Raw genomic sequence first — 25,098 nt, 5'->3', positions numbered from 1 at the left:
CTGATGCCCTCTACTGGTGTGTCTAAGATAGGTACAGTGTACTCATATATAATAAATAAATAAATATTAAAAAAAAAAAAAAAGACAAGCAGAGCTGGGCAGTGGCCAGCACTTAGGAGGCAGAAACAGTGGGGGTGGAGGTGCTAAGGCAAGCCTGTAATACATACGGAGATCCTGTCTTATGTGGGTTTCAGGGATCAGCTCACAGTCCCCAGAGTTTCAGAAGGGAAGGAAGGAAGAAAGGAAGGAAGGAAGGAAGGAAGGAAGGAAGAAAGGAAGGAAGGAAGAAAGGAAGGAAGGAAAGAAGAAAGGAAGGAAGGAAGGAAGGAAGGAAGAAAAAGACAGAAAGAAAAAAAAAGAAAAACAGAGCTTCTTCTTCTTCGGGAAAACACCAAATGGCAGATGACGCCGGTGCAGCAGGAGGGCCCGGAGGACCCGGGGGCCCAGGATTAGGAGGCCGCGGCGGCTTCCGCGGAGGATTCGGCAGCGGCCTTAGGGGCCGCGGTCGTGGCCGTGGTCGAGGCCGGGGGGGCTCGTGGAGGTAAAGCTGAAGACAAGGAGTGGATCCCCGTCACTAAGCTGGGCCGCCTGGTTAAGGACATGAAGATCAAGTCCTTGGAGGAGATCTACCTGTTCTCCCTGCCCATTAAGGAGTCTGAGATTATTGACTTTTTCCTGGGTGCATCTCTAAAGGATGAAGTTCTGAAAATCATGCCAGTGCAGAAGCAGACTCGGGCTGGCCAGCGGACCAGGTTCAAGGCCTTTGTCGCTATTGGGGACTACAATGGCCACGTTGGTCTTGGTGTTAAGTGCTCCAAGGAGGTAGCCACTGCCATCCGAGGGGCCATCATCCTGGCCAAGCTTTCGATCGTCCCAGTGCAGAGAGGCTACTGGGGGAACAAGATTGGCAAGCCCCACACTGTGCCATGCAAGGTGACAGGCCGATGTGGCTCTGTGCTGGTTCGTCTCATCCCTGCCCCCAGAGGCACTGGCATTGTCTCTGCTCCTGTGCCCAAGAAGCTACTGATGATGGCCGGTATAGATGACTGCTACACTTCAGCCAGGGGCTGCACTGCCACCCTGGGCAACTTTGCCAAGGCCACCTTTGATGCCATCTCCAAGACCTACAGCTACCTGACCCCTGACCTCTGGAAAGAGACTGTGTTCACCAAGTCTCCTTATCAGGAATTCACTGACCATCTTGTGAAAACCCACACCAGAGTCTCTGTTCAGAGGACCCAGGCTCCAGCTGTGGCTACCACATAAGGGTTTTTATACAAGAAAAATAAATGAATTAAGTCTGTTTAAAAAAAAAAGAAAAAGAAAAACAGAAAGAGAGGGAAAGGCAATCAGGTTTCTGACTTTAGAGCTGTATTAGGGTTTTCCTGCTGTGAACAGACACCATGACCAAGGCAGCTCTTATAAGGATAACATTTAATTGGGGCTGGCTTACAGATTCAGAGGTTCGGTCTATTTTCATCAAGTCAGGAAGCAGGCAAGCATGATGTAAGAGGAGCTGAGAGTTTTACATCTTCATCTGAAGGCTGCTAGTAGAACACTGACTTCCAGACAGCTAGGATGAGGGTCTTAAAGCCCACGCCCACAGTGACACACCTACTCCAACAGGGTCACACCTCCTAATGGTGCCACTCCCTGGGCCGAGCAGATACAAACCACCACAAGCACCCATAGGATCAGCTGTATCAGCCAAGGATTGACAACGTATGAGATGTAGGCATATGGGGAAGTAAGGAGGAAAGACAAGTTCAGCTTCTCATGGGGAGAGTTTACTGTTTCTTGGATCTATTAGAAGTACTATTTAGAATAGAGGCAGCTGTAAAGGGCTCGTCGGTATGGACGGGGATTAGATGGCCTAGGGAGGGTATACAAAACAGTGGGCTGGACCCTGAAGACATTAGTGTTTGTGGATTCATGGGAAAGAGAACCAATGTAGGCTACCGAGGAAGTCTGAGACATGTATAAAGAAAGAGAGACAAGAACCAGGTCATAGAGATCAAGACTAGAGTGTGTTTCAGGAAGTAGGGACCATAGGTCAAGACGTATTGTAACAGGACAATTAATTCCATGGTCGGTGGCTGGAGAGGTGGTTCACTAGTTAAGAGTACATACTGCTCGGGGTTGGGGATTTAGCTTAGTGGTAGAGCACTTGTCTAGCAAGCGCAAGGCCCTGGGTTCTGTCCCCAGTTCCAAAAAAAAAAAAAAAAAAAAAAAAAAAAAAGAGTACATACTGCTCATGTAGAGGTCCCAGGTTCAATTCCCACCACCCATTCCCAGTGGCTCACAATCAGCCCCCAGGGGATTGGGCATGCTCTGTTAGCCTCCGAGGACACTGTACTCATGTGCACAACCCGTCCTCATACATACGCAACTAAAAGTACTGTGAAGCTAGGCACAGTGTCATGCATCATTAATGCCAGCAGTTGGGATGCAGAAGTAGCCAGAGCTCTGAGTTTGAGGACAGCTTGGTCTACAGATCAAGTTCCAGGACAGCCAGGGCCACATAAAGAACCTTATCTCTAAAAGTCAAAGGGGGAAAAATAGTGTAGTGCTGAACTAGAGTGGTTCAATGCTTGCCTGGAACACATGAGAGTCTTGGTCCAAGCACTGTGTGAGAAATTGACACTACAATAAAAAAAAATTAAAAGTTAAAAACGGGTTGCGGGGTTGGGGATTTAGCTCAGTGGTAGAGCGCTTGCCTAGGAAGCGCAAGGCCCTGGGTTCGGTCCCCAGCTCCGAAAAAAAAGAACCAAAAAAAAAAAAAAAAAAAGGGTTGCTATATATGTAAACCTTAATATATGACAGCGGCAGCTTTTCCAAGTAAATAACACAAGACAAACCCAGGTCTGACGGTGAAGGCCTGTAATCCCAGCTAGCTGGAAGGCTGAGGCAGGTGGATCACAAGTTCAAGGCCAACATGGATAACTTAGCAAGACTCTGTCTCAAAAAGTATAGAACAGGGCAGGAGATATGGATGTACAGAAGAATGCCTGAGAAACAGAAAGAGGGAAGAGTTTATAATAAACTTAGTGGGCTGGAGAGATGGCTCAGCGGTGAAGAGCACTGACTGCTCTTCCAGAGGTCCTGAGTTCAAATCCCGACAACCACATAGAGGCTCACAACCATCTGTAATGGAATCTGATGCCCTCTTCTGGTGTGTCTGAAGACAGCTACAGTGTACTCATATGCATAAAATGAATGATTTTTTAAAAAAAGAAATAAACTTAGTGTTTATCACACACTACAAAAGGACTGTTTCGAGTGAATTGAAGTAAGTGTGAAATACATCTGAAAATCAGCTGGGCGGTGGTGGTGCACACCTTTAATCCCAGCACCCAGGATGCAGGGGCAGGTGGATCTCTGAGTTTGGGGTCAGCCCAGTCTACAGAGTGAGTTCCAGGACAGCTTGGGCTACACAGAGAAACCCTATCACAAACAAACGCCAAACCCACCTGAAAATCACCGCAGGAAGCTAGCAGAACAGCCCAGTGGGAGAGTCTGTGCATGTCGAGCATGGAGGCTCTGGTATCAGTTGTTCAGTATAAATAAAACAAAATGAAACAAAACCAAACCAAAAATCAGGGCCAGGAAGGTGGCTTAGAGGGTAAAGGCATTTGCTGCCAAGTCTGGTGACCCAAATTCAAGTCAGGATAAATTATAAATTTCTGCACATTACCCTCTGACCTCCACATGTACATCATAGTTTACACACATGCACATAGATTAAATGTAAATTTATATATATATATGTATATATATTTCATACTACGTGTATGTTTGCAATTGGAATTGTGGGCCTAAGTGTGGTGTTCTCGGAGGGCAGAAGAGGGTGCCGGTTTCCCCGGAGCTGGAATTACAAGCAAGGAAAAGTCACCCAACCTAGGTGCTGGGACCTGAACTCAGGGCCTCTGGAAGAGCAGCAAGAGCTCTTAACCACTGAACCATCTCGCTAGTCCCAAGCGTAAAAATTCTCTAAATCTTCTAAAAAAAAAAAAAATACTGAGGTTGGCTTAAGGATGGCAGGCAGCCAAGAAAGCAGAGGGGAGGCTGCTCTAAGTCAGAGCACACGAAGGTGACATCACAAAATGCATATTCATACAAAGGCACCAGATGCAAAAGCAAGTGACTCACTACAAGCCAGGAAAACTATTTGCATGTGATGTGTATATAAGCACACTATATAAACATCCTATAGGCAGCCACCTTGTAAACAACCTGTCTAAGAAACTAGTCACCTATACCACCGCCATTCCCCAGGTCCCCGGTCTCCTGGCAGGCATCCTGTGACTTCGCTCCTCTGCCAGCCCTCACCACGTGTACCTGTAGGTAGGCCAGGTTGTTCAAGAATGGGTTCTATCGTGCCCCACCCCTTCTTAAAGGGAGGCATCCATTAAGGCGAATTGGGTGGGATGGCATTGTGTGTGACCGCTGGAAGATCTGTGGATAGTTTAAAAATAGTTATCGGTGGAGTGCAGTAGTTTCTGGCTGCTGAGAAGGCAGGGCTGTTTGTGGTGATAAAGCGTGGGTGTGGGTGGGGGTGGGGGTGTCTCTTCTTTTCTATTCCCATCCTTTGAGGTGTCTCACTGAGTTCTCTAGTCTCCGACTCTAAAAACTTTCTCTCCTGGCAATCCTGGCCTGGAGCTGTCCTCAGTCACACAGGGTAGCATTCAGAAAAGACACCTGCTTTCCTTCACCCGAGCCCCAGGTAAATGGCTGACTTGCAAGGCTTTTCAGGGTTTGGTTCTTTTGCTGTATAGCTGGTGTGGAAATTATCCAATGTGGACAGCAACTGCATGCTCAATAGACTCGTCTCCTTCAATGTGGAACTGTGAAGAAGTTATGGACTCAACCAGGTCTGAATGCCTGCAGAGTACACCAGAGGTAAGACAGTATTGGTGTTCCTACCTTACTGAGGAAAACTTTAAAAGTCTGGAGGCAAAGGCTGTTTTATTTCTTCACCTTGTTTGTGAAGAGAGGTGAGTGTGTGAGTCATAAGATAGCCACGGAGCTGAGATTTGAACCCTGGCGTCCTGACTCTTCGCCCAGCAATTCTGCTTCTCCACTCTCCGCCTTTGGTGCCCTGAACACTGTTACTGCGCTTCGCGAGTTCTAAGAGACAGGAGACTAGAAAGACAAGAAGGCTAGAAAGACGAATCAGCAATTCCCTGGGGCCCTAGTTTCTATTCCTGGCCACTTTCCCCGCCCCCTGGTGGTTGACGTAACTGGAACCCAGCTCCGCCCCAAGTAGGGGCCAGGCCCCTCCTCCGGGCAAGTTTAAAACCGAACTCTGTTTTTCGGGATTGGCTAAACTTCAAAACAAAGGGGAGGAGAGATACTTGCTGTAGGCATCTTCCAAACCTTAAGGCAGCCAGCTGGTTTATGGGTTCTGGACACGTGTCAGGCCACCGCGGTGCCTGGGGCTGCTAAAACCAAACCCCGGATTGTGCCAGTCAAGTAATAAAGCACTGACTATGGTGCAGGGGTGATATAATCATCGTCACAATAACAGCTCTAATTATGCTATAACTACCATCTGCCTCCGCCCTAGCTTTTGCCCTGACTCACTCGACAGCACTCAGCCGTCGGGGAAGAAACTGAGGCAGAGGTGGAGCCAGCAGTCCGTCAGGTCCAACCGCCCCGAATTTTAACTTGTTGTTGATCAGCGCCGAGAGGTCAAACCCAGTTTAATTCTGATATAAGCCCTTCATCTCCGGTGACTGGCCCTAATCTCAGGCCACAGGGTTTTCCTACTGCCCCTAGAAAAGAAACCGCTGGCAGTACGGGAAATTGGATGAAGACTACAACTCCCTTTAGTCTTTGCGCTCAAGGCGCGCGTGCTGCCTACGCCCCCGAAGCCACCTGTTGCTCTCGCATAGCGATGACTCTTGGGAATTGTAGTTCAAACTCGCATTCTTTAGCATTAAATATCATAGCCGCGGACTCGGTATCCCTTGATGCCCTGCGGCTTGTTCTGACGCGACTAGGAGGGCCAGGGAGGCAGGGGCGTGGCCTGCACTGGGCCACACCCCGCTCTCCTCCGGCTGGCCCGACGCGGCGGTGGCTGTAGGGGCGGTGGCAGTGGCGGGGGGGAGGGGTCGGGCGGGGGGCTGGTGGCAGCGGCGGATGGACTCGCGAGTATCGGAACTGTTCGGCGGCTGCTGCCGACCCGGAGGAGGCCCGGCCATGGGCGGAAACCTCAAAGCTCGGGGGGCTGGCGGTAGCAGCAGTTGCGGGGGCCCAAAGGGGAAGAAGAAGAACGGAAGGAACAGAGGAGGTAAAGCCAACAACCCTCCGTACCTGCCCCCAGAGGTGAGCACCTGAAAAGTGTCTGAGCCGTGGGGAACTACTCCTTCCGGTCCCCAAGACTCCCAAGGAGGCGGGAGAGAGACAATTAATCCCCCTTTCCGGTGTCAAGACACCAGGGAGGAAGGACTGGGAAAGAGAACCCCTCTTCCTGTTCCAGGACCCTTACAAAGCGGGAACGTCAAGGCTGGACGATCTTTTTCAGTGTCAGGACCTCGGGGAGGGACTGCCCCTTTCACCTCCATCACCTTTGGATAAGTGGGAACGGGGGATCCTTTCCCCCTGGGAAGAGCCGAGGATGTCTGAACCCTTACTTATGCTGGTAGTGGGGAAGGAACACTGTACTGGGAAAAGAGGGCAGAGTAACCAACGCTTTTCTAAACTTGATCCACAGGGAGAAGGGGAGTAGCTGGGACAAGAGCAATGTGTTCCTTTCCTACCCTTCAGTACCCACACACAAAACCAGAGATCAGTTAGACATAGCCCTCTGCCCTTTCCTTGTCCTGTGCAGACAGAGTCCCCATGAACCCACTCTTGAGAGTCCTTAAGGTAGAGAAGACTACTTTCCTTCCTCTTAAAATAGTAGAACCCAGTTGTGCGGTAGTGGGCTTGCCTTTAAATCCCATCACTTGGCAGTCAGAGGCAGGGGGATCTCTGAGTTCAAGGCCAGCCTGGTCTAAGAAGCAAATTACAGGACAGCCAGGGCTACAGAGAGAGAAACTTTGTTTCGGAAAACAAAGATGAAGAACCCAAGGTGGGAAGGGCTTCAGTCAGTGATTGACTTCTATGTACCACAGCGGTACAGGTTGTTGTTCCTGTTTATAGAATTCCGATCAGCAGGTGAGGTGATAATTTGGCATTTCTTACAACCTAATGTTGCGGTCCTAGAACCACACTTTGAGAACCATTGGCCTAGATCCTGATTCTACCATCTTTAGAGTCAGCTATCCTAATATTCACCTCCAGCAAAAGAGTAAAAAGGTTTCTATGTTGATGGAAAAAGAGCTCCCACAGGTTCCCTGGTGCGGTTGACATTATGGATAAGGACACTTATGAGGACTTTAAAACCTCATGATAACCAAGAGGAAAATAAAATGGCCAGAGAGGAGGAAACGCAGGCAGACTACTGTTACATTAATTAATCTCATAACCTTTTGTCCAGGGGGTGGAGGATGGTGCAGGGCAGGTGTGTGTGGCGCACGGCCCAAACGGTGGCTTCTGCGCGAAGAGGTTATATGATGGTTTCCTGGTTTCACCTCAACTGAGGCATGAGAAGAGGATAAAAGCCACTTTGTGGAGTCTGTCCCTTAAGTTTCCTGGTTTGTTTGGGTAACTCCCAGCTTTGGAGTGCTGCTCCTCTCTTACCTGGGCCTCTTATCTTACAGGGCGTTTGTAGTGACCAGTGCTGAGTTCATGCTCTGGCTCTGTTCCAGAGTCACTGTAGCCCTCTTACACTTGATGGCATCAGCTGAGGGGGAGGGGCAAGAAGGAAGTCCTGTGTGCCGGATGGGTGTCAAAAGAAAGGCCTCAACAGGGGTTGGGGATTTAGCTCAGTGGTAGAGCGCTTGCCTAGGAAGCGCAAGGCCCTGGGTTCGGTCCCCAGCTCCAGAAAAAAAAAAAGAAGAAGAAAAGAAAGGCCTCAACAATCTGGATACAGAAAAAGAAACCAAAACCAAAAGCCCAGACCAAGCAGATGCTTTAGGCTGTTGGAGGGTAGGGGCAGAGAGGTGGTCTTGTGTCTAGGAAGGACAATGCTAAGATTTGGGATTCTGTTCTTAGATAAATGGGTGGTTTGCTGTGCCTTTACCGGCCTTTCCTCAGAGGCCACACTGGAGCTTAGTAGGCTCTGTCTTCCACTGCCTCTGGGCAGATTCAGCACTAGCAGGTGCCACACATACACCTGCTTTAAATGTCCGAGGTCCTTGGGAATTGCAGGGAAGTAGGGATTGGGTGTGGACAGGTATGGTAACTGCGTCCTGTTTCTTTTCAGGCTGAAGATGGAAACATCGAATACAAAGTGAGTCTTGCGTTGGGGAGGAGAAGGGAATGGAGTAGCTGCCCTGTCAGTGTGAGGTGATTTCTCTTACGTCCCTCCAACTTCACGATGCAGCTTCATGCTGCGTGGTATCATGGGGAGCTCTCTGAAGCCTCTGTGTCGGGAAAGAATCGCTGCTAGTGTGACTGGGGGAAGGGTTGGTTGGTTTAAGATTTTTAATTGGGGTGGTGGTGATAGACAGGCTTTCCCTGTAGTCTTGACTGTCTTGGAACTCACTCCTTAGACCAGGTTGGCCTCAAATTCACAGAGATCCACCTGCCTCTGCCTCCCAAGTGCTGGGATTAAAGACATGTACCTCCCACTGCCAGGATAAAACTTAATTTTTAAGTATGTGCTTTTGAGTACAGGTCCCTTTAGAGGCCAGAGTAGGGTGTCCGATTTCCCTGAAGCTGACTCTTAAGGAAGTTGTCAGCTGTCTGACCTGAGTGCTGGGAACCGAACTTGGGTCCTCTGTGAGAGCACTATGCATTCCTAACTAATGACTGAGCCAACTCTTCATGCCACGGAGGGCAAGGGTTGTAAGTGGACACAGTTGCTGGTTATCATAGCAGGACAGGAAGGGACCACATCTGAGGTTTGGGAGGAACAACCCTGATTTCTTCGTCTCATGGTACCACATCTGTCCTAAGCTGAAGCTGGTGAACCCATCTCAGTACCGCTTTGAGCACTTGGTGACGCAAATGAAGTGGCGGCTCCAGGAGGGACGCGGTGAGGCTGTCTACCAGATTGGGGTAGAGGACAATGGGCTGCTGGTGGGGCTGGCTGAGGAGGAGATGCGGGCTTCCCTCAAGACCCTGCACCGGATGGCAGAGAAGTATGCTTCCTCCTCCCCTCCCCCAGCCTTAGGGAGGGCTCATGCATACCTAGCCAGCCAGGTCCAAAAGGAGTCCAGTCATTGCTCTCCTCTCCCCACTGTGCCTGGGCTCCCCACTCCCCTTGATTGAAGATGCTTGTTTCAAAAGCAGTGATGGCAGCAGAAGGGGTGGGGCCGGGGAAGCGTAGATTGCAAGGTGGTATGAAGTAGAGCAGGTTGTCAGGAGCTCTGTGGTCCAGAGCTAGTCATGTGAAATATGGCAGCTGTGGCTTCTCTGTGACAGGGTTGGGGCAGACATCACTGTTCTTCGGGAGCGAGAGGTGGATTATGACAGCGACATGCCCCGGAAGATCACGGAGGTGCTTGTCCGAAAGGTCCCCGACAACCAACAGGTGAGCACAGGAAGACACCTGGAGCCCTCACTCCCATTGAAGGCTCTGCTGTTAGCTTTTCACTGTCCTGGGGTCCTGAGGGCTCTTCAGGGGGCATCGGCACCTTCCACCTCCAGTGCGAGGCAAAGTGCTGGAGACCTCACCTCTGCCAATTCCTTCCCAGTTCCTCGATCTCCGTGTGGCCGTCCTAGGGAATGTGGACTCCGGGAAGTCAACCTTGCTTGGAGTCCTGACCCAAGGAGAGCTAGACAACGGGCGGGGCCGGGCCCGACTCAACCTTTTCCGCCACCTGCATGAGATTCAGTCTGGACGAACCTCCAGCATCAGCTTTGAGATCCTGGGCTTTAACAGCAAGGGAGAGGTGCATGGGCTCAGCGGGGCTCGGCGGGACCCAGCGGGCCAGGCTCTTGAGGGCTGGTGGAGGTGAAGGACTGAGGCGGGGGCGGGGTGTGGAGACCTTTTGGAGCCGCCTGAGGGCACTGTGAACACCTCTCTCCCTCTAAAAAGCCAAGTGAGAATCCACGGAGTTAAATAGAAAATGGGCTAAAGGTTACAAGATGGGGACTCCCTAGGACTAGACTAGGGCCTGATGACTCCTGAAGGGTTGGGGAGGTGCACAGGGACACTGAGCGCCCTGGCCCTGGGCTAGGTGGTGAATTACAGCGACTCACGGACTGCAGAAGAGATCTGCGAGAGCAGCTCCAAGATGATCACCTTCATCGACCTGGCGGGCCACCATAAATACCTGCACACCACCATCTTTGGCCTCACCTCCTACTGCCCCGACTGTGCCCTGCTCCTCGTCAGTGCCAACACTGGAATCGGTACGCAACACTGAGCAGAGGGCAGGCAGGGCAAAGGGAGGAGCTGACTCTCCTGCCTGAGCCCCCTCAGAGCTGGGAGCAGCACCAACTCTTCCTTTTCCTTCCTCCCAAATTCTCTCTCCTGCCACCTGCCTCCTTTCTGTGAGGCAGCTGGCACCACACGGGAACATCTGGGGCTGGCCTTGGCCCTGAAAGTGCCCTTCTTCATCGTGGTCAGTAAAGTGGACCTGTGTGCTAAGACCACAGTGGAGAGGACAGTACGCCAGCTGGAGCGGGTCCTCAAGCAGCCTGGCTGCCACAAGGTCCCCATGCTGGTCACCTCTGAGGATGATGCTGTCACTGCTGCCCAGCAGTTTGCCCAGTCACCCAAGTGAGCCTGCCTCTCACCCTAAAGCCTTAGTGGACAGGGAAGGCTACCTCAGGGTCCAGGAGCGTAGTGCCCCATGTCTAGGGCCAGGCCCACTATAGTTTAGTTCTTGGCTTTTCTTAGTTTGGGATTGTGGGAGGGAGCTAACCTGGGCTTTGTTGATGCCTGGAACCTTCAAGACATTAGCTGTCCATTTTCCCTGGCTTGCTCACAGTCAGAAAGGGGCTCTCTGCTCACTTTTTCCTGGGTGGGCCTCTGGCTACTGCTTCCCGTCAAGACTGTTTCATCCATGCATTTGTCTCTCCACAGTGTCACCCCTATATTTACACTGTCCAGTGTGTCCGGAGAGAGTCTGGACCTTCTTAAAGTCTTCCTGAATATCCTGCCGCCACTCACCAACAGCAAAGAGCAGGAGGAACTCATGCAGCAGCTGACAGAATTCCAGGTGGTTGGTCCGACAAACAGAAGGCGGGGGTGGGGTAGGGTGGGGGCGTGGTGGGTAGGCCCAGCTTCTGACAGGCTGAGCACATTTATAAAGGTTGGGGGCAAGCCTGGGGGCAGGACACTGACAGTTTTCTTTGGCTCTAGGTGGATGAGATCTACACAGTCCCAGAGGTGGGGACCGTGGTTGGAGGGACACTATCCAGGTGACTGCTTCTTTGCTACCCAGTCTGCCCAGCCCTCACTTGTTTCACTTGTTACTGGAGACCCCTTGCATGAAGGAGCCCCTGGGGTTGAACTGTGCTAATCCACGAGATGCACTTGTTTGCCTCCCACTCAGAGCCGGAGGAAGCTCAGCACTCCTGGCTTACGAGGGCTGAAATGGATACTGCTGCTCCAGGCCCCTAGGGCATATGGGTCTTGGGGCTGTAGGGAGAAACTGCATTCAGCTGATGTCTCAAAGCAGGGAAATGAGGAAGAGACTCTTAATGAACCACAGGGTGAAACCTAAGGGTAGAACTGTTCCTTTAGGGACGTGGTGTTAGCCAAACCACAGGTATGCCTCTGCCAGCCGTTACTGCTGGCCTTCAGAATCTGAATGCTAGGCTGGAAAACACAGTCACCTCCCTACTTCCAAGCTGGAATTTGGGCTCCTTTGCCCCAATTCAAGGGACATAAGCCCAGAAGGGCAGGAGTGTTTTGAGTGACCTTGGCGAAGAAGTCAGAGGGACCTATGCTGACACTGCCACCTGCTGTCTGGGCTGCAGTGGCATCTGCCGTGAGGGGGACCAGCTGGTGGTGGGCCCGACAGATGACGGCTGCTTCTTGGAGCTGAGAGTTTGCAGCATCCAGCGCAACCGCTCTGCCTGCCGTGTGCTTCGAGCTGGCCAGGCGGCTACGCTAGCCCTTGGAGACTTTGACCGTGCACTGCTGCGCAAGGTGAGGTGGACAAGTGGGTGGAAAGGGAACACAAGAAGCATCTGGAAGACTGGCTACTGAGCGAAGATGCAGAAACTCAAGGAAGCATGGTCTCTACCTCAGTAGTGTAGGCCTGTTATATAGACTACTGAAAGGGCTTGGGATGGTCAAAACACAGGTCCTTAAATTCCCATAGTGCCCTCCTCTCCCAGGCCTTTCTTAGGAGGTGTGTGGAAGAAAAGGGAATCTGGAGTTCTAAAGGGTACAGAGTGACTGGAAAGAGTCTAACATGAGGTTTGCCCTTCGTGAACCTGGGCCTATTCCTCCCCAGGGCATGGTGATGGTAAGCCCTGAGATGAACCCCACCATTTGCTCCGTGTTCGAGGCAGAGATAGTCCTACTGTTCCATGCCACCACTTTCCGGCGGGGATTCCAGGTGACAGTACACGTGGGCAACGTACGTCAGACAGCAGTGGTGGAAAAGATCCATGCAAAGGTGAGAGGGACCCAGCCACGCTCCCTTTCTTCAGGGAAAGTCTGTATTCTGACTCCATACAGGAGGAAAGCCTAACATCAGACCTGCTGAGATCCCCTGATCACATAGAGGGAGCAAAGCTCCCCTAGGGTGGGAAGCAGCCCGCCTGGGGGCCTCACAGGTCAAGAGTCAAGGTTGACAGAATGGGATGGGAGGCACTCGCCAGGGCCGTGACCACTTTTCTCCTGAAGGACAAGCTGCGGACAGGGGAGAAGGCAGTGGTACGTTTCCGTTTCCTGAAACACCCAGAATACCTGAAGGTGGGCGCCAAACTGCTGTTCCGGGAGGGTGTTACCAAGGGCATCGGTCATGTCACGGATGTACAAGCCATCGCAGCAGGAGAAGCCCAGGCCAGCATGGGCTTCTGAGTCCTCAAAACAGCTCTACTGCTGTTCCTACAATACATAAGGTGACTTCCGGCCATGCTGCCCACTGTTGGCGGCTCTGTGTGTTAATAGGCTAGGGAGAGGAATGTCTGCTGCCACTGCTGCCTGCCACACTTCTGGAGAGGTGTCAAGTTTGGTGTGGCCAGGGTGGGCAGGCCTGAGGGAGAAGACACTTCAGGCAGTGCTCAGCAGCCATGTGCCCCCTGGTTGGTTCATTAAGCCTGGCAGCTGCACAGTCTTGTCTACTGGAGAGAGCAGAACATAGCCATCTTGGCTCACCATCAGGACTGGGCATGACTCACCAGTGTGGTCTCTGCACTTCAGGAATTGTCAACAACTGGGGTGGACCTTGACAGCACTTCTTTTTTATACCTCTTCTCAAGGCCACGTAAGTTACCTATCTCTACCTGACTATGGATAACAGACAGTGCTCCTAGCCATCCGGTGGACCCAGGGACTGAAGAGATGGCACAGAGACCGTGAACGACTGTGCTCCTACCCTGTGTTGATCCTGATGCATATTCCTGCTCCGTTTCCTTCTCTCAAGGGCCATTTCCCCAGACCCTCCTGTCATAGGCCCCACTTGGTGCTATTTGTGGTGCTGGCTCAGGCATGGGGTTGCCAGGCTAAGACTTGGCCCACCAAAGGCCAGCTGCATGTCAGTTTCTCCCCCCCCCCCAGTTATGCTGGCTTCCGTGCTACATCAAATAGTGTGGTAGCCACAGGACCTAATGCAGTTTGTGCATCCTGGGGTCCTCATCCCCAACCCTGCTCTTAACCTAAAATTTTCTTGTTTTAGTATTTTGTAGTGACCACCCCTTCCCTCTGTTGCCGGGAACCAGGAGGAAAGGGAAGGATGTCCTATTTCCTGTTCTAGGCATGGACTCCTCCTTACCTTTGTTAGCATCCTGGGTTCCCGTGAACTCAGGGATTTGTTGAAGATTCTCTGCATATATATATATATGTATATATATTTAAATACACATATATATTGTACAGAATAAAAATGTTTTATTGGACAGTGTGCTTATGCTTAAGACACAGGCTCAACCTCCAAGGCTAGATTCTTGTCAGGATTAGAAGCAAGTGACACCCTTCCACTGAACTCTGAATAATTGGGATAGAAGCCATCTGTTATCTCATTGGCTGTTCTTGTCCTCTCCCATAGGCTCTGTGTTGTGTGTGCTCTGACGTGTTTTGCATCATTCTTTGAGCAGAGCATAAGGTGAAAAGGCCTTAACCAAGTTATGGACCTGTCAGTGGTAACAGTGAGAACACTCTCCTCATTTTTCATTTAGAGCCTAGATTCTTGAGGTACCCAGGGCCACTTTAGCCTCAGTCTTTTCTATTTCTGTGTTCAGAATATAATACATTTTGGAGTCCAGGGCATTGTACGTCCTCAGACACCAACTGAGCTCTATTCCCAGGCTTTCTGACTGTCCCATATCAAATACGGTCTAAGGCTAATAATGTCTGGTGCAGAAGTAGTAGGGACTCTGTCCTGAGTACTGATCCTGGCAAAACAAATGAAACATGGTCCAAGGCTGTGTAGCATTTGGCCTTCAGAGCCTTTTTTGATTTTGAGTCTAGCCCAGGCTGGACACAAACTTGCCATGTAATTGAGGATGACTTTTTGCTCAGTCCTATGTAGCTCTCCAATGGTGCAGTTGTGGGCATCATGTCTGCCTTTATACCATACACACCAAGGCCAAACCCAGGCCTTTCTGAACTTTAGGAACCAACTGAGCTATGGCCCCAGCCCTAGTTTTAGTACTTTTTTTTTTTTTTTAATCCTTTTTTCCGGAGCTGAGGAACGAACCCAGGGCCAAGCAAGCGCTCTACCACTGAGTTAAATCCCCAACCCCTAGTTTTAGTACTTTTACACAGGCTTTTGGCTATACAGTGGTCCTCCCACCTCAGCCTTCTCCTTTAGTTAGGATTACAGGTACATATGTGCCACCATATCTGACACAGTTTTTAAAAAACAGTCTTTATTAAAGGTGCACTTTTAATTCTGTCATTTGAAGCAGAACTCTGTGAACTCAAGGCCAGTCTGGTCTACAAAGCAAGTTCTAGGACAGCCAGGACACAGAGAAACCCCATCCCTGCGAAACAAAAAATACCATTGGTTTAATTATTAAAAAGCCTGTGGGTAAAGCTTTTATTAGGGGCATTGAGCATTGAGGAAGGCAAGGTCACCTTTCCCAGCACTGTTTACAGCACTGCCCCGTAGGCTGTGCAATAGGGGCAGCTCTGCCCATAAACAAGGTACACTGCTGCCTGTGCCCGCCCTGGTCACTAGCCACCCCTGCCTGACTCTCCAACCTATCTCTAAGGATCTGTGTATAAGACACCTGAGTTTCTGCTACAGTGCTTCTCTTTGGAGACAAGGTCTCATTGTCTTGCCCAAGGTGGCCTGGAATTTAATTCCAGATCTGCCTGCCTCCATCTCCAGAATTCTAGGAGTACCATGGTCACATCTGGCTTGTTACTTTTCTCTTTTTCAAAGTCATGCTAGGCAAGTACTGTACCACTAATCGTGTCCCTCATGCAGGCCAGGCTGTCTCACCAAGGATGATTTTAACTCCGGAATGACTTCCCTTTCTCGACCCTTTAAACTGTTGGGATTACAAACATGTACCAAACACCTGATAACACTACTTTTCAACTCCTAGACTGTGACAGTGGCATGCGGTGGTGGCATGCACCTACCATCCCAGCACACAGGAGGATCATAGATGTGACAGCAGTCTAGCCTACCCATCCCAAAATGTCAGAAAAAACACTGGTAAGCACTTTACATTAATAGAACATCTAGGGGAGTAAAATATTCAAGTCAGGCCCTCAGAGTACATTCTTGTTGTCTCTATGGGCAGGTAGATCTATAGTTTTTTATTACACACATTCAAACAACATCAAGAACATATTCCATGTAATGCACTGCAGGAGTTCTTGCCGTTAAGAAACTATAAATCTAGGAAGAAGCTACACACTAAGATCCAAGGCAAGGATGGTTCCTCCTAACCACTGAATCTCGTCTTAGAGACCCAATTACTGAGTAAGTTGATTTGTATTTATGTAGGGGAGATGTGTGTGCTACTTTCCTACCCATTAAACCTACTACCTGATTCATACATAATTCAGTCATGTAATTTATCAGAGAGGCCTAAGAGATTTAATCCCAAGGCCTGCATGGCTGAGGAAGACTGCTGAATCCGTTGCTTCAGCCATTAGTACTTGCCCATCTTGATAGTCCTTACTTTAAACTGGGAAGTGAACATGGGGCCCCGCACATGCTGTCCTAAACAAGTGAGCCATATGTCCAGCCCCATTTTTCCCCTTTTCTGTTTCAATCTTTTGCGTTACACCCCTAAATATATGATGTTTAGTCCTTAGTCAATATTATAGGGAGGAAAGTGCGATAGCTCGAAGCTGAGGGAGTTTGCCATGGTCCCTTATACCTTTTATGACACTGTATCTCCCTAAAGATTAAAAACGTTTTGATCAGCAACAGGATCAGAATCCCATTGGAAAAAAGAAAAAAATAATGTATTAAAATTTCATAGTTCCCTTGAGTAACCAACGTGGTTCCATCTCTTAGAAATAAAACAGTAAAGTTCTCCTGCAAGCCCGAGGGCAGCACTAATGTGTCAATGGCTTAAAAAATGATTCCAGTGTCTGCATGCCGTGGGGCCTAAGGCGTTTATTACTGGAAGCCAAAGGACTCTTGGGATTTCTTTTGCCCTGAGGAGACACGGGGACAGCCTGGGGTTTTGAAGTACAAGGCTGCAAAAAAGACTTCTGCAACTCCAGTGCAAAATGGTAGTCCAGGTGCTCTGGCATGTCCCATACTGGGACCAGGGAGTCACACTTCTCACACAGCACTTGGTCCTCAGCTGCCCTTTGGGTCATCTCCTGCGAGTTGTAAGCTAAAGAACTGTTCCCAGCCACATTCACTTCTGTAGAAACTGCTTTAGAGGATACCGGCTTGCACACTTCTTCACAAGAAGCACGGCTGTCTGCACGGTCTGTGGGGAGACGGCTTGGTTGCACTGCAGAGCTGGCCTGTGGAGGGCATGGAGCTGCAGCATTGCTCAGCTCTGTGTGCTGTAGCAGCAGACTCTTCTGCTTGAAGAAAGACTTAGTTCCTGGGCTTCCGCTGGTTTGGAACAGAAGGGAAGGCTTGGATGATGACTTCTCCACGGCCACCTTAGGAGGTACAAAGGAAGTCTCGCTCATTCTCTGCCTCTTGGCAGCCTTTTGAAAAAAAGACTCTAGGGATGTGGCTGCCTCTTTAGAGGTGGGTGCAGCCGGGCCAGGTTCCTGAGTCCTGGTCCCCGAGCTGGCAGCTGGCACCTTTGGCTGACAACCGGAGTCACTGCTCAGGAATACAGTGATATCCGTGCAGGCTGGAGGGGCGGAAGCAGAGAACTTGGTAGCACAGAGGAAGAGCATTGTGAGAGGAGGGGACCTGTGTACAAAGGAAGAACAAGGAAGTTACTGTCATTGTTTCAAGAGCTCAGATTCAATTAATAGATTACAATTCTGGTTCTATCATGAAAGGAAATTGTTCTTTTTTTTTTTAATAATTTTTTAAAGACTTTTCATTTATTTTAGGTGAGTCCACTGTAGCTGTCTTCAGACACACCAGAAGAGGGCATCGGATCCCATTACAGATGGTTGGGAGCCACCATGTGGTTGCTGGGAATTGAACTCAGGACCTCTGGAAGAGCAGTCAGTGCTCTTAACCACTGAGCCATCTCTCCAGCCCCTAGGAAATTGTTCTTATTGCAGCGTTTCACAGCCATTAGTGTGTATCATGTTAATATAAAGTAAGTGGACTGGGATAACAGAATTTGAGTGTCTAGCAGGTTCCTGGCTTAGGGTGGGGCAGCACTCTCTCTCACTACTAAGTGCTAGATCACTGAGAGGACCCATTAGCACAGGTTGCTGTAATTAGGAGATGGGGCAACAGACTTTGGGTTTGTTTTTTGTTTTCTGAGACAGCGTCTCACTGTGTAACTCTAGCTAGCCTGGCACTATGTGGAGCAACTTGTCTCCTGAGTTCTGGGACTAAAGCTATGCCCATCACACCTAGCTTGGGGCCACACAAATGTTATTCAAGGCAACACTTGAGGTCATTCCCAGCTACATAAAAAAGCTTGCCAGCCAGTTGGTCCTGTGGGTGAAGGTACTTGCCACCAAGCTAGGTGGCCCGAATCTGGTTTGTAAGACCAACTCAGAGATTTCACATGTATACACAAAATTAGTGAAAAAAATTCCAATCTTAATCCACGATTATGGAATTTTTCAAGTTAAAATTTCCTATCAAGATTTTGGTTTCAAATCTCAGTCTTAGAAACTTCAGGCAGTGGTGGCTACACAGGGACACTCTTCTCAAAAACAAAGAAATAAACAAAACAAAACAAAAAACCCTCTCCTCACCCCACCTTTAAAAACAGTTCATTATGTATTTCTCTGCACTGAGCTTCAGAATATAAAACATGCTTTTATACACAGGTTAGTTCTTCAGTCAGATAAAAGCAAGTGCTGTTTTTAAGTTACTGTGAGTTGAATATGGTGACACATGCCTGAAATCCAGTACTAGAGCCAAGGTGGAAAGATGAGTTCAAGGCCAGCCTAAGCTCCACAGCAAGACACTGCCCCAAACAGCAGAAGAAAATGTTGGCACTGTCCTCCTCAGGATTTATACTTTGTACATTATACATAGACAATGCCAGTGGTCCTGTAATGGCTTTCAAATAAGGATCCATGTAAATGCAGCACATGGTTATCACTTGATCCTGTGTAACAATGTTTGTGGACTGCTAACAGCTCTGTAGACGGCCAGTATATCTAGAAAGGCAGTACTTTAGGTGAGCTGAGCATTTTTTTTTTTTTTTTTTTTGAGCTGGGGACCGAACCCAGGACCTTGCGGTTGCTAGGCAAGCGCTCTACCACTGAGCTAAATCCCCAACCGAGCTGAGCATTTTTATAATCTTCAGTGACAAGGTTATATTCTGACATGATGAATTTAGAATATCCTTTGGTTTTCTGAAACAAGATCTTGCTACGTAGCCAAGGATGACTTTGAATTCTGATCCATCAAGACTGGCTTGAAAATAGGAGGAGGATGGGGTGAGGAACTGGGGATAGAACTCAGGACCTTGACTCAGGCTGAGGGCTGAGGGAGGTGCTTGCCTCCTCTGCATAAAGCCGTGGGTTTGGTCCCAAGTAACTCACAAGCCAGGCAGTGATGGTCTGGGCTGGGATCTCTGCACTTGGGAGACAGAGGCAGGAGGACCAGAAGTACAGAGACATCTGTGGCTACACTGCCTGGAATACAGGAGTCCCTATCTTTATACAGGAGTCCCTATCTTTTTTTTTTTTTTTTTTTTGGTTCTTTTTTTCGGAGCTGGGGACCGAACCCAGGGCCTTGCGCTTCCTAGGCAAGCGCTCTACCACTGAGCTAAATCCCCAACCCCAGGAGTCCCTATCTTAAAAACATCTATGATGATGATGTCAGGACAGAAGAATAAACATGATTCAAAATGGCTTCATCATGCCAGGGCCATGCTTCATGCCCAACAGAGGTGAAACTCATATAGAACTTATAAAGAGGAGCTAGAGCACAGCTCGGCAGTAGACGAGAGCATGGCTTCTGTGCCTAGCTGCATAGAGAGACTTGGTCTAAAAGAAGACATTTAACACCAACAACAAATTTAGTAAGCAAAAATTGAGGCTTTATTCTAGTGCCTCTTTAGATAAAATACAAACACATACTAAACATCTACTAAGCATAGGACAATGAGTTGGATACACAGAGCCTAGGCTATAGGAAAAATTTCTGAATAAAAATCATGAAAGATGCTTCAGACAGAATCAAGTCATTTAAGAAGTTCTAAGTGATAAATCTTAAAAAAAAAAAAAAAAAAAAAACTACTTATGGGCTGGAGAGATGGCTCAGTGGTTAAGAGCACCCGACTACTCTTCCAGAGGTCCTGAGTTCAATTCCCAGCAACCACATGGTGGCTCACAACCATCTGTAAAGAGATCCGATGCCCTCTTCTGGTGTGTCTGAAGACAGCTAAAGTGTACTTATATGTAATAAATGAATACATCTTTAAAAAAAAAAGTTCTAAGTGTGTTAGTCCCCAAGCGCAGGCAGTCATTTCCCGGAATACGGTAAGCTGCTACGAGGAACGGTGCTGCTTCATGTTGTCTTCTGGCTACTAATGCACCCTTGGGTGCCAAATGCACCACATGTAGGGAAAACAAAGCAAAACAAACAACCTGCAGCTGACCCCTGCCCTCACAGGGTTTTCTGAGCATACTTGCCTGTCCTGCATCTCACTTTATAGACCAGGCTGGCCTTGAACTCACAGAGATCTGCCTACATCTGCCGCCTCCCAAGCAGTGTGACTAAAGGTCGGGTCACCACTGCCCAGTACCGCCCCGCCCCCTTCTCACCACTCAGTCTGGACTCCAGATGTGTTACAGTTCCTGATAGTAGCAAATGCGTCCTGGCTCATCTTGTGAGCGTCATAGCGAGTGAGGGCACAGCACCGACGCAGGCTGCTGAGACGCTTGTCTCCTTCAACACGAATACTGACGACCAACTGAGTGGCCACCCTGCCATTCTGTGGAGAGAGAAGAATTGAGGCCAGAAGTAGCCACTAAGAGCATGTTCAGAGGAATAGAATGATTTGGAAACTCAGCTAAAAAGCTAGGCATGGCGTTCAGCTCCTTTAATCCCAGCACTGGGGAGGGAGGTGGAGGCAGACGCATCTCTGCGTTTAAAGTCACCCTGGTCTACACACCAAGTTCCAGGTAAGTCAGGGCTGCATAGTAAGATCGGATCTTAAAAAAAAAAAAAAAACCTAAACAAAAAGGAAATATTTATTCTAGTACCTATTTATATGAAATACAAATGTATACTAAATACATGTAAGCACAAGACACTGGGTCCAGTGTCTTATAAGGGATAGAGCCTAGGCTATAGTAAAAATTCCTGAATAAAAATCTACAGGCCAAACAGTGGTGACACACACCTTTAATTCCAACACTCAGAAGGCAGAGACAGGTGGATCTCTGTGAGTTTGAAACTAGCCCGGTCTACAAAGCCAAGGCTGCACAGAGAAACCTTGTTTTTAAAAGAAATCTGATACAGGATATCACAAAACAAATTGTGCTATTTCTAGTTATAAGAAGCATATATGGGGCTGGAGAGATGGCTCAGTGGTTTTTTGTTTTGTTTTTAAAGCAGCATATATGAGATCATGGATTTGATCCCCAGCATAAGAAAAAAGAGGATAGAATTTGGGTGATGAATTACCAGAATATTAAAACATATTCTGGGGATGTAACTTAGTCTGTAAAGTGCTTGCCTAGCATGTGAGCCTTGCGTTTGAACATATAAGCCAGGCATGGTGGCCCATGAGGAGGGAGAAGTCATCAATTACAGATAGCTAAGCTTGAGGCTAGCCCGAGATCCATGAGCCACTGGCTTACTATTTAAGAAGCAAACAAAGACACCTAAAAGTATTTTGACAGGTAATGGGGACAGGATAGAATAAATATATTTGAGACATTCCTTGATGGTTTTCATGACAAATGACTATGACACTGAAAAACAAGCCAGGAAAATGTCTGAAATCTAGGATGTTAAGAATTCTGACAGTTCTCAGTGAGCTTACTCTTCTACCTAGATTCTTTTTTTTTTTTTTTTTTTCCCAGAGCTGGGGACCGAACCCAGGGCCTTACGCTTGCTAGGCAAGCGCTCTACCACTGAGCTAAATCCCCAACCCCCTAGATTCTTATTCTTAAAACAGCTGACTCTTGTGGTAGTACTTTTCCCAGCCATCTGTAGACGACAGTGTAGAATACCTCTAGAGACAGCAAGCACTGACTCCAGGCAAGTAGAAGCATCTGAATGCTACACTCAGTAAACATTAGGCAGAGTATATCCCGTAAAAAGTCAGTTTGTGCTGGTTTGAATATGCTTGGTTCAGGGAGGGGCATTAGTAGGAGGTGTGGCCATTGTGGGTGTGGGCTTTGAGACCCTCCTCCTAGCTGCCTAGAAGAGCCAGTCCTCTCCTGGTTCCCTTCGGATCAAGATGTAGAACTCTCAGCAACTATTCCAGTGCCATGCCTGCCTGGATGCTGCCATGCTCCCACCTTGATAATAATGGGCTGAACCTCTGCCTGTAAGCCATTCCCGATTAAATGTCCTTTATAAGAGCTGCCTTGGTCATGGTGTCTCTTCACAGCAATGAAAACCCTAAGACAGACTCCTTTTCAAAGTCAAAAGATACTAGTAAGTACATCCAAAAGTTATGAGTTAAGAGCACAATTGGGTGTGGGGGTGATTATAAGACATTTGTAGAGGTTTGCATTTTGATTTCTTTTTTATTTTATTTTTTTCATTAAGTATCTTATATGCATGTTTGTGTGAGGCTATCAGAAGCCCTGGAACTGGAGTTAGACAGGAGTGAGCTGCTATGTGGGTGGGGGAATTGAATCTGGGTCCCCTAAAAAAGCAGCCAGTGCTAAATACTGAGTATTTAGAAAAATACTCATGCGCGTGTAACTGCTCCCTATGGTAGGGCCTCTCCCTGGGCTGCAGCTTGCTGCTTTTCCTTAGCCAACTAGCAGTCTCCCAGCCTCAGCCACTCTCCTGTCCCAGCCGCTCACAGAACTAGAGAATAAGGGCAAAAAATAGCAGTTCTCCAGAAAAGATGTACACATGGCCAGTAAACCACATGGTGATTTGTCTAGCTATCAAAATGTCAGTGTTAAATACTATAGAGAATAAAACTGGAACGACAAAGAGAAGAGCAGCATGCCCCAAACACAGGGGGATGTTTGTGCTTCATTAAAAAGAAAAACAAGGCCTGGAGAGATGGCTCAGAGGTTAAGAGCACAGACTGCTCTTCCAGAGGTCCTGAGTTCAATTCCCAGCAACCACATGGTGGCTCACAACCATCTGATGCCCTCTTCTGGTGTGTCTGAAGACAGAGTGTACTCATATAAATAAAATCTTTTTTAAAAAAAGAAGAAAAACAAATTGGAAAACAAAGCTTATGTTCAGCTCAAGAGCCGCCTCAGTGGGAGAGTGCACAGAAATCTTGCAGAGGACAGAGTTCAGTTCCCAGCACCCACATCAAGTGGCTTCCAACTCCCTTGACTCAGCTCTCTTCACCTCTGCAGACACCTGCTCTCAGATGCCTATGTAGCTGCTTGTATTACGAATGCTAATCACGTTCCCTAAAACTATTTGCACAAGAAGGTTGGCAAGGAGTTTCTGGGACCCTGACCCGAGTTGGTTCTGATTGGTAAATAAAGATGCCAACAGCCAATAGCTGGGGAGGACAGGCAGAGGCGGGATTTAGGATCCCTGGGCTTGGGACCAGGAAGAGAAAGAGGAAGGAGAGAGAAGCCCTGCAGGGAGAGTGTGAAGGAGAGGAGAGACCCCATGCCTGAGAAGAGTGCAGGACAGAGAGGCATGGCCGCCATGTGAAGAAGCCAGGATGGCACAGCCTAGAAGAGGGCTGCTCAACTGGGTTAGAACATAGAATCAGTAAGTGGTAACGTGGAGGTAAGGTTCTAGCAGCACTGGAAGCTAGGTCGTCACCCAGCCATTCTGCTGACTAAGGCCTATTAAATATAAAAGCTGTGTGCCTTTCGTTTGGGAACATAAACTATTGAAGTGGGTATCAAACCCATGCTGGGATTTATTAATAATATTTAATTCAATCATCTGTGTTAGTCTCCCTCGCTCACGCTGAGAGCAGGGTATAAAATGATGAGACGCTACAGGAAGCAGTGTGCCAAATTTTTCAAAGTGTTGAGCATCATTACCATGACGCAGAATTGTGCTCCTAGGATGAAAACGTGGAATGTTAGCATTACTGATAATGGCCCAGAGTAGAAATAACCCCAATATCCATTTACTAATAATGACTTTAATAACTGACGTGCTATAGTACAGGTGAGCTCAGTGAAAGAACCGCACACTGCGTGATTCAGTTGCAGGGATATCTAGGGACTTCGTTTGTGAGGTATGTTTAAGTCCTGCTTAGCTGCTCATGTAATATGGGATGAAAGGTCAGCGCCATCACGCTAAAAGGATGCCGGGAACTACAGGAGACGAGTAGGGAGGAAATGGAGAGTGACTGCTAATGGCACAGAATTTCTCTGGGGAGTAAATGAACATCTTCTCGGGCTAACTGTAAAGCTGGGTGTGGTGGCACACACCTGTAGTCGCAGCACTCAAGAAGCAGGTGCAGACAGATGTCTGTCAGTTCAAGGTAGCTCGGTCTATGTAATGTTTCATCCAGACCAACCAGGAATACAGTGAGGGCCTGTCTCAAAAATTACACTAAAAACAAACAAGCAAACAAACAGCTGGGTAGTGGTGCTGCACACCATTAGTCCCAGCATGCAAGGGCAGAGGCGGGCAAATCTCTGAGCTCCAGGCCAGCCAGCCTGGTCTATAGGGTGAGATACAGCATAGACAAGGCTACACCCGAAACCCTGTCTCAGAGAAAAAAAAAAAAAAAAGAACTAAACCAACAAAAATAAATAGTTATACAACTCTGGAACACACTAAAACCACTGAACTGTACACTGTAGATGGATGTACTTTTTGTCTCTGTCTGTCTGTCTGTCTGTCTGTCTGTCTGTCTGTCTATGAATGATCCAGGGCAGGGGATAGACCATACCGCCCATCCTAGTGGTTGGGAGGTAGAGACAGAAGGAAGGGTTCGAGATGCCTAGCACTTGGGAGGTAGAGGCAGGTGGATCACTGCGAGTTGTAGGTCAGTCAAAGCTACATAGTGAGACCCTATCTCAAAACAAAGTTACTTAGAAAGAGAAGAAACAGATGTCTAATGTTTGATTAATACTTGGCCTTTAAAGTTCCCACTGTGGGGTCTGGCAAAGTGGCCGGCAGTTAAGAAGGCTTAGCTGCTCTCACAGACGAGCTTGGTTCCCGGCAAATCTGTCAGGTAACTCACAAGCAGCTCTAAATCCCGCTCTAGGGG

General features: G+C 48.5%; 2 protein-coding genes and 1 pseudogene across 6 annotated transcripts in view; 2 read left to right on the top strand and 1 right to left on the bottom strand.

Annotated features, from left to right (window-relative positions):
- Positions 382–1,305, top strand: Rps2-ps6 (ribosomal protein S2, pseudogene 6; annotated as a pseudogene).
- Gtpbp2 (GTP binding protein 2) lies at positions 4,168–14,073 on the top strand. Of its 4 annotated transcripts, none has more exons than XM_087566613.1 (13): positions 4,168–4,344; positions 4,776–4,899; positions 8,312–8,338; positions 9,007–9,191; positions 9,475–9,583; positions 9,747–9,944; positions 10,233–10,407; positions 10,558–10,777; positions 11,084–11,219; positions 11,363–11,421; positions 11,983–12,154; positions 12,465–12,629; positions 12,860–14,073. In XM_087566613.1, exons 2-13 carry the CDS (start codon positions 4,795–4,797, stop codon positions 13,034–13,036), a joined length of 1,728 nt encoding a protein of 575 aa, XP_087422739.1. In that variant the 5' UTR covers positions 4,168–4,344; positions 4,776–4,794; the 3' UTR covers positions 13,037–14,073.
- Positions 14,074–15,028: 955 nt separating this feature from the next.
- Polh (DNA polymerase eta) overlaps positions 15,029–25,098 on the bottom strand; it is a 34,682-nt gene continuing 24,612 nt past the window's right edge. Inside the window, exons 9-10 of one of the 2 annotated variants that reach the window (XM_087565898.1) lie at positions 20,525–20,694; positions 15,029–17,525 (exon numbers count right to left, since the gene is read on the bottom strand). In XM_087565898.1, the coding sequence (XP_087422024.1) occupies positions 16,697–17,525; positions 20,525–20,694 (999 nt within the window). In that variant the 3' untranslated portion in view covers positions 15,029–16,696. 2 annotated transcript variants of the gene reach the window in all.

Source organism: Rattus norvegicus, chromosome 9 (genome assembly GCF_021556685.1).
Source record: "Rattus norvegicus strain SHRSP/BbbUtx chromosome 9, alternate assembly SHRSP_T2T, whole genome shotgun sequence".
NCBI classification, from domain to species: Eukaryota; Metazoa; Chordata; class Mammalia; order Rodentia; family Muridae; genus Rattus; species Rattus norvegicus.
Note: the sequence above shows the minus strand (reverse complement) of the source record. Positions and strands in the feature narration are given on the sequence as shown.